This window comes from Aplidium turbinatum, chromosome 1 (genome assembly GCF_918807975.1).
Source record: "Aplidium turbinatum chromosome 1, kaAplTurb1.1, whole genome shotgun sequence".
Classification (NCBI taxonomy): Eukaryota; Metazoa; Chordata; class Ascidiacea; order Aplousobranchia; family Polyclinidae; genus Aplidium; species Aplidium turbinatum.
This window is the reverse complement of record NC_137472.1, coordinates 62,102,687-62,112,293: the sequence shown is the minus strand read 5'-3', so window position 1 is coordinate 62,112,293 and position 9,607 is coordinate 62,102,687. Positions and strand designations below refer to the sequence as shown.

Here is a 9,607-nt window from a genome sequence, read left to right as displayed (position 1 = left end):
GTTTATTGACATAAAATTTGCCTTGCAATTTTAACTGACCATTTGACGTGATACAAAATTACAAGAGACCTTCAGAACTTTTGCGCATTAAAATATAAATCAAATCAGTTGCAACTTAATCTAATCATTCACCGTAGTTGCTCAAATATGTTTTATTATTATTAGTCATGTGTCTGATTTTATTCATTGTTTCAATATGAAAATATTTTCATCGTGAAATACAATGTCTGCTCCAATGTGCGAACCAATCAAAGCATATTAACCAATCCCTTGTTTCTGTCGCATCTGGGTTTATGAACAGTGGTTGCGGACTGGAAGAGACAGTTTAGTGTCAACTTTTCGAATTGTCTTTCAGCAAAGTATTTTACCTTTTCAAGTCACAGGTGCTTGATTTCGCTGCTGGGTGCCGCATCTTCGTTCTTGCAACTATCGTACAAGTCTATCACACAACTCACCCTCACAGCAACAAAAGAATGTTGCTTGTTCATCGAATGAAATACAAACAAGTTGTCATCTATAAATTTTGCTTTGTTAAAAAACTTTTCAATGTTTTTTACTTAGGCTACCTTTAGGGCTGTATAAAACAAAACTTTCAAAACTTGGAATTATTCTTTTCTTTGAAAATTTTGTTGTTATAATTTCGTTTCAAATTAAACTCGATGTACAAAGCGATATAATAATGTATTGTTCCATTTCATTATTGATTCTGAAGACAAAATATTTCAATACAAAACTACAGTTCCTCCAACGTTTCACTGACGTTTGAATATTGAGAAATAAAAATAAATTGTTAATTAACTTCAAATGGCAAATTAAAAGTTGTTTCAACGTTTTTTAACATTGCTATTTCGTAAAGTAAAGGATCGTTCTGTTTACGCTTGGAAGTTGAAAAAACTTTTTCCAAGAACATTTCTTTTTTCTAATGTTTTCCAGCCACGCACTGCCCACGTGATAATTCGACTATAAAAGTCGAGATGCTGAGCGCTACTGCACATTCGACAAGTTGGTTGGCCTAGGTTCCTCAAAAGTATAACTTGCTGTGTTGTTTTGGTGGTGAGAATGAGTTAGAGTTAGAACAATAATGTATGAATTCCGCGTAGATGAGTTTGTTCCATTTAAAGTTAAACAAGGTGGTTTGACGTCATAAAACATGGAGATCAATGAACCGCAGTCGAAACTATTATTCAAATCATGAGTTTGTGTTGGTTTGTTCAATATAAATTTATGTTGCTTGATTTGTCTTGTTTACTTAAATAAGGAAGAGATATGTTTATGACTCACAATTGTGTTTTGTAGCATCAACTACCTTACTAAGTTTTATTTTGATTTGGTGACTAGCAGTTAACTAAACAATACAAAATGTATTTCCCACAAAATCAAGAAGAAAACAGAACAACTTCAACTGAAGAGACTGGACGACCATTGACAGGAAGTCCTGGTAAGTTCATTTTGGTGTCTAAGAGATTGCTCAAATATCGCACGACCCTCTCTGGTGTTTGCAAGAACTTTTATAGGCCTACTACCATTGTATGGTTGGCTGCATAGCCGAGTAGCGAAAACCCTCGTACGATAGTCGAAAGGGCGCCGGTTCGACACCGCTAAAAAGCACGTTGCTGTTTATTAGGTAAGACACTTAATGACATGCTTGATGGGCACAAGAATTGACTTCCTTGCCCACGGCATTTAACAATAAATAACAATAGACAAAATAAATTAACGTAAGAATCAAGTGCTAATATATTCTGACATTTTTGTCTCGTTGTTTTAGTGATTTTGTTTCTGAATAAACATTGTGAACATGAGACACCCCTGAAAAGGAAAATTGAATTGTGACGCAATAACAATCAACTGTTTTGTTTCTTACAGAACAAGCTCCGAGCAACATGGCTGTTCTTCAACAGCAAGTAATTCAGCAGGACAACCGGCAGCACCATGCCCATCATCATCAACATGTTGATCATCAGTCGATCCAGGTTGACCAGCGGCAGTATCACGCCCATCAGCATCATCATCATCATATTGATCACCAAGTCGGCCAGGTTGACCAGCGGCAGTATCACGCCCATCAGCATCATCATCATCATATTGATCACCAAGTCGGCCAGGTTGACCAGCGGCAAAACATAACCAACATTATCAATCCACCCGAACAAAGCAATGTTCCATCTGGAGGTCAGGAAGGTTTGTGAGATGTTCATGTTCATATCAAAAATAAAATTTACTAGTTTTAATATTTAAACTTTTATTCGCAGAAGTGGGCTTTAAAAATTGCCCCACTTTTAATTGAAAATGTTTTACATTTTCTTTTGCTCAGCTTTTACCGTTTTTGAGGAAATTGATAAAGTAAACCTCAAATTTTTTTTTGCAATACTAGATTTTTGATTGGTCAAATTTTTCCCCCTAAAAGACATTCTGCTTTGGGTCACATTGAATATAAGCTGAAATATAAGTGTCTTTTGGAGATCCCAATAATTGAAGTTGCCCTTTCATAGGTTTTACACTAAATTGATCTAATTTTTCCATATTATTTCTAATTAAATTTAAAATTTGTGATTGGAAATTAGCAAGATTTTATACTGAACCAATATTATTTGAGAATGTTAAATTTTATGGCGAAGCTAAATATTTGGATCTCTCTACAAGCTTATTGTATGCAACAATTTAGCGACATCTTGAGTTGCTTTCATAACATATAGAGCAAAGTTGAAATGTACTTGGTCTATGTTGACATGTCATTGATTGCGTATGGTTGTTGCCTTACGGTACGAAGTGTGATATGAATTTTCCTCTATTAAAGCAACTACAAGATAAAGCTGTATTTCAGCTTGCATTGCCAAATTTGAAAGTTGTTAGGATCATAAATTTCATGTGGGAAATGTTTAGAAGTTTTGAAGTGGGTATTTGGTGATATGGTACACTTTGTTGAGTTGGATTCGTAGAAATACGCAACTAGTTAGAGAAATTTAAATTTAGTTTTAGGGAAAATTGCCCCTTTAGCTCAGTGGTTACGCGCCCGAATCAACACCAAGAAGCGCTGGTTCGGTTCTCGAACTCTGCCCTTGAGTATCGCATTTCAGAACTGCTCTCCTTTCAGCGGCACCTAGCAGAGGGAATAATTCACAGAGCACACCATCTTTATAAAAACAAATACGGTATAATACAAAGCCGTGTTTCAACTAGTGTTGCCAAAACTGAAAGCTCTTAAGAACATAACCTTCCATACGAAGAATGTTTAGAAATTCCAAAGTAAGCATTTTGAGCTACACTTTGTTGAGTTGGATTCGTAGAAATACGCAACTAATCAGGAAAATTTCAACTTGGTTTAGGGAAAAATCATTTGTGATTTTTTCGAAAAACTGATTTTAACGTTCAGTTAATGGAAAGTCAATTTTGACATAATGTGATTTTGAAAACTTCTTTTTGTCATTAGATCCAAACAAGGCCTTCAATAAACTGAAGAAAGCAACTCGACAACTCTACAAATCCGAGTTTGATGTAGATGTGTCAAAGTTTGATAATCCAGCATCGAAGTTCCCAGAAGTTCATCCAGAGCTTCTGTGGGTGGACTTCTACGAAGGAAGGTTTATTCCTAACGACGACCAGTATGATCCCAAAACCAGACAAATTAAATTTAAAGAATCACATAAAAAAGTTTCGATTGATCAATTAATTTCACGTATTAAATCACAAAGCTTCATATCAATCGTCGGTTACCCTGGGGCAGGAAAGACAACATTATCAAAGCGCCTGGCAAGGCGTCTAGATAAAACTAGAGACTTTCTCGTTCTGAGGATATCTTTCATGAGCATGAATGATTGCGATGACGAGAAATTAACTTTGAAGGAATTTTTACTTGGAAATGTAAATTTTGACTTAAATCAAGAAGAAAAAACGTTTATATTCCAATGGATAAAAAATCACAATAAAAAATGTTTTTTAATCTTTGATGGATTCGACCAGGTGAACTGGAATTTAATGGAAAAAATCAAACTATTTTACTTGAGAAATTACGACACATTAATGACTTACCAGGAGCTTGTGTCGAATCTTTGTCAAGGATTATTACTACCTAATTGCCACATTGTATTCACATCTCGACCACACGCCATGCTTGAAATTCCTAAAAAATGTCGCCCTAAGCAAACGTATTTTATTGGAGACTTAACGGCTCAAAACATGAAAAAGTTATTTGTTGCCTTGATAAATATTGAACAAAAATCAAATGAAATTCTTGCCAAGCTAACTGTAGAAACCCCTCACCTAGAATCCATGTGTCGCAATCCTTTGATGCTACAATTATACTTGAGAGCTGCTCTTGGTTCATCAGATGAAACTGTAAATATTTCAACAATGACCCAAATATTTCAAAGAGTGCTAGGAAACCTCAGAACATCAGAACACACAATTGCTTTAACAGATGAAATTGTCCTTAAACTGTCACGAATCGCGTACAATGCAACAAAAAGTGGAACCGTATTAATCACAACCGAAGATCTTCGACAAAAGAATCTTTTAAGTGAAGATGTGCAAGATATTGTCGTGGCATTATTTGCTTCAAATAAAAATTGCGGCCTTTTGGAGGGCAATCAGCGATTGTATTTTTCACACCAAACCTTTCAAGAGTTTTTTAGCGCTTTATACATGGTCCATCAAATGCCGTTAGATAATTTCACATCATTTGTACAAACTAATCTACTGGTCGATCACTGGTCAGTCGTTGTTCAATTCTTATCCGGACTTCTGTTAGATTCATGCATGAATAAAGGTAATTATATTTTATAAACAATGGTTTTGCTATTGTATTGAAATCGAATACAATCGTGATTGTCCATACTTGAACAAGTTGTTTTCTATTAAATCAGAAATTCTTAACCAGGATTTTAAGAAACAGTGTGAAATGTTGTTGAAAGTTTATTGTTGTCATATCCAGGTTTAAGCGAATGGTTGAAAAATTATGTTAAATCAGCTAAATAAAAAGTTGAAGAAGAAAGTCTTCCTGTCCACAATCAGATGTGTCTGGTCAGGCGTGTCATTGAGTGTCTGGCCGCGACAGTTCTTGTCGCTTAGTGACAATCAGTACGCTCGATAAGTTCTTATGTTTATTTTTTTCAGCTTCTTCGAGTCATGCAATCAGCCAACAACAACCTTCAATTGAATTCACTTTACCACAGACATCTTACCAGCAAACACCGTCTTTGCAACCTCTATCAAGTAAGAATATATTCTGCTAACAACATTTAAAGTTAGCCAGTAATGCTCAAGTACATCTAGACACAGACGAACCATGATCATCTTCTCAATTCACTTACCCCATTTACATCTATGACGTTTTCACATTTGCGTTTGGGCGTAATTATACTTTTTCATTGTTGGCTGTGATTATCCTTGATAAAAACCAATGGAACCAAGTCAAAGACAACTTAATTACACGAAGCCTAGCTACAGAACAATATTAGTCTTTGCTTCTGCATTTGCAACTTCATTGTGGCATGCCTTGATTATACGCAGCCAGTGGCGTACGCAGGGGGGGGGGCGATTGGGCCATGGCTCCTCCCTCCCTTAAAAATGTTTTAGTAGTTAACGACGTAGATTAAGGCATTTAATATGTTTTGCATTGCTCCGTCAAAGCAATTACTGTAACAATGTAGTTTTATAGACTAAGCCAATACGAAATACATGGCCCAATCCACCTACCCCACCCAGGTATGCCAATGTAGCATAGTGTTCTGTAAGCCTATTATAGTGATTAGTGAGAGAGAAATGGATAAAGTCTAAACTAAAACCATACTGGGATATCATGAAGACGTCTGGGATATCAATGGCCAGTGGCATAGCCAAAGGGGGGGTTGGGCCTTGGGGTTTACAACACCACTTTGGCACGCGTGTGACGTCACGATATTGAGAATGATGCTTTCAGTTTCTTTATGCTTGGGAATGATGCTTTCAGTCTAAAAAAAACTTGCCTAATTTTAAACAAAACTGCATTAAAAGAGCGAGTTTTGCCAATACCAAACATTCAAACATCTCAGCCAGGAATTGACAACAAGAAAACATAGAGACTTAGCTTTATTTCCGAAAAATGCCGAAGAAAACATGATCTTATCCTTTTGCTATGCCACCTGACAGCACCACTTTACAGGAATATTCATACCCACATTTTTGTTGAAAATTCTCTCAGAATGCACCAAATTCAAAGTAATTTTTCAAAATTTTCTGGGGGAGGCCCCCCAGACCCCCCGCCGCTGGGTGTCGCCTTAAGCGAAAACGCTGTCGGGCTTTGCCCGCCGGTCCGCAAAAAAAAAACTTTCAAAATTCCTGGCTACGCTACTCTCAATGCCCCCACCCCCCCCTTCATAAAATCCTGCGTATGCCACTGTACGTAGCTTGCAAAATCCTAAGTTATATTAGCTCTAATAAGTCGAGTCCGCCCCGTTAGCTCACTTAGCTGAGTTAGTTAAGTGCCTGACTTTGTACACAAAGAAACCTCACGATCAAGCGACACTGGTTCGGCTCTAGGAGTATGAGCTTGAGCAACGCATTTGAGGATTGCTTCCGATTTAGCGGCACCTAGTGGTTGGATTAGGAATTCACAAACGTCAACAAGCGGAAACCTTACTCTGTCAGTCTCGGTAACCGGCCAGGCGTCAGTGGTCAAAGCTTCTACAAGTGTGCCAAACTTCTAGGTATAAGCTATCAGAAGCTTTGTCGGTCCAAGGATAAAGATTCAAACCAACCAACTTGTCTATTCAGTAACTTAGAAATAGAAACAGTTGCTTCGTCTAAATGAAAGTGTGGTAGTGACATAACAATCAATGTTAATGTCAGACCAACATTGAAAGGGTAAAGTGAGCGAGTATAGCATATGTGCAATTGTGCATCCAATAATAAGGAAGAGGTTCTGGAAATATTATTTTGTTTAACCTGTTAAGTGCGTATGACGACAATTGTCGTCCGAGACAGTTGCTCTTGCTGTGCGTAAGACGACAATTGTCGTTTTAACAGGTGCACAGTACTCTGCTGAAAAGTAGACAAGGGCTAAGGCTGCTATACGCAAAGTATCAGCCCTCGCCCCCCAGCTAGAGCCTGCCAGGCGCTTGAGTAGCGCAGCGCGGGATGTCAGTTTCTTGCGCAGTGACACCAAATGGTGGCGGTATGTGAGCGATCTGTCCAGTGTCACCCCAAGATATCTTGGTTCGGGGCAGAAGGACAGGGATTTTGCGTTATTCTGGACGTGTAGCTCACGATCAGCTTCCCGATGTGGAGGTGGAAAGCTGCTGCCACAGTTTTGGTTTCGCTGAGTTTCAGTCGCCAGTTCTGGAGATATGCTGAGAGAGTTTTCATGTCTTGGCTCAAGGTGTCTTCTAGATTTTCCCACGACTTAGTAGAGTGGAGAATTGCCAGGTCATCCGCATAAGCGCATTTTGCGGAGATCGTAGTTGGCAGGTCGTGGGTGCAGATGTTGAAAAAAAGTGGAGCCAGGACCGATCCCTGCGGGACGCCGTTTTTCAGGCGTCTCAGTCTGCTTCGCCGTGAGCTACCGGTGGTGAGGATGAAGCTTCGATTCCTGACAAGTTCCATAATCATATGAACTATATGTCGGTCAGGAGGCAGGCGAAGCAGCTTGCAAGTAAGGCCGCGATGCCATACGGTGTCATAGGCAGCTGTGAGATCTAGAAACACAGCGCCGGCCTTCTTTTTTGCCTCAAAGCAATCCTCGATGTCTTGAGTTAAGAGTGTGACCTGATCTACGTTGGATTTTCCGCGCCGAAACCCAGCTTGCTCTTTTGGAAGGAGCGGGTCGATGATTGAGTTAACGCGGGCATAAATCAGTCTTTCGAGGATCTTGAAAGGAACACAGAGGAGGGATATCGGACAATGACTCCTTGGGTCCTCTGGTGGCTTGTGAGGCTTAGGGATCGCAACTACTAAAGCTCTTCTCAAGATTTTTGGGATTGTGAGGTTGTGCAGGCAGGAAGAGAGGAATCTACGTAACCAGGACTTTGGGGCATGGCCAGCATGGAGCACAATCTCAGGGCAGATCTTATCCGGCCCTGGAAACTTGTGTGGTTTCACTAGAGGAAGGGCGGTGGAGAATTCCTCTGAAGTGAAGTCTCCAGAGATTGTTTCTTCTTGTGATGTTTCTTCTCGCCACAGGGCAGATACTTCCTTGGCAACAAGGCGGGATGCCTTGCGGTCCTTTGTCTTGTAGACCCCGTTCTGCACTAGCTGTGAAGCGATGGCATTAGCAGAAACGGGGCACTGACGAGGGGAGTTTGCTGAGCGCCCAGTGAGGTTGTTGATGGTGCTCCATGCTTTGCGGCTTGAGTGTGAGGTCAATGGTTTGGACAGCTTCGTTCCATCACTTAAGCTTCTTTGTGTCCAGCCGCTCAAGTAGTCTGGTGGCGGCGGTGTTAGAAGCAGCACCACTTGTGGCGCCTAGGTATGAGCGATAGAGAGCTTCACACTCAGAGTCCCAGCATGGTGTGTAGCTGGTTCGATGGCCACGTGGTATTGTGGCCTTTCCCGCAGTTATTATGACATTGCAGAAGTTCTGGTATGCCTCGTCTGCGTTGCATGTTTCAGTCGATGGTAGCTTTGCAGCAGACTTATTGGTCAGGAGGCTGTATTGATTCCAATCGACTTTTTTGAAGTTCCATCGCTTCACTGATGAACTCGGGACAGGGGCCACAAGTTTTGGGGCGGTGATGAGGGACGGCCGGTGTTGGGACCGCGGGAACTTCTCAAGCACACGTCTGTCTGGAAGAGAGCTGTCGACACTCGCGAAGGCCAAGTCAGGGTTTGTCCATGTTCCCCAGCGACCGGAGTGGAAACTGGCTGGTTCCTTGGATCGAATAGGAGGGCAAGATGGTTTGTAGAGGCCCAGTCAGCCAGTAATTCTCCGTCGCTGCTTGTGTTGTTGTAGCCCCAGTCGATGTGCTGGCAGTTGAAATCGCCAGCGTAGAGACTGGAGGAGGGGAACGTTGGAAGGGATGGTGGCAACATTCGCGAGGGTGGGAGCTTGTAGATGTTGACAATGTTGTAGTCTGAGATATAAATGCACACCCACTCAATCTCGGCATCAGTTGGAGATTGATCGACAAAGGTCCACTTCAGGCTCTCATGCACAAACGTGGCAATGCCGTGCTTCCTGCTTAAGGTAGACCCGGCTAACGTGTAGTTGGGAATAGCTAGCCTATCTGCAGAGGTGCAGTGGGTCTCTTGGAGGAGGATGACGAGTGCCCGATTGGTATGGGCAAGCTGCTCCACAACTTTGATCTTGCTTGCTGTGTAGCCTTCTATGTTGAGTAGCAGAATAGTGGGGCGTCTGAACTTGTCCATTGCCCCTTGCAGCTGTGCCGTCCGGGTGGAGGCTCATGGTTGACAAGTTTCGTTTGGCATCTGCTTGGATGCAGATGTCACTCACAGGATGGGGCACGAGGAGCCACTTGTCGTCCATCCTGAAATACTGCAAGTGATCAAATTAAATACGCACAGTAAGGAGAGTTTCGAAAAATTAATTACGCACTTAACGGGTTAAACTTATTGTAGCTCTTAAGTTGTGTGCCTGAGCAACGCATTTCAAAGCAGCTTTTGATAGCCTACTTTA

The 9,607-nt window shown here is 40.9% G+C and overlaps 1 protein-coding gene across 7 annotated transcripts in view; it reads left to right on the top strand.

Moving 5' to 3' along the window:
* Positions 1-1,300: 1,300 nt before the first annotated feature.
* LOC145784615 (uncharacterized) overlaps positions 1,301-9,607 on the top strand; it is a 141,492-nt gene continuing 133,185 nt past the window's right edge. For all 7 annotated transcript variants that reach the window (XR_014291026.1, XM_082596508.1, XM_082596504.1 and 4 more), the window contains exon 1: positions 1,301-1,438. Coding sequence is in view for 6 of the 7 variants with exons in the window: in XM_082596508.1 (XP_082452634.1) it covers positions 1,360-1,438 (79 nt within the window). In the remaining variant the exon portion in view is untranslated. The remainder of the gene's footprint in view (positions 1,439-9,607) is intronic.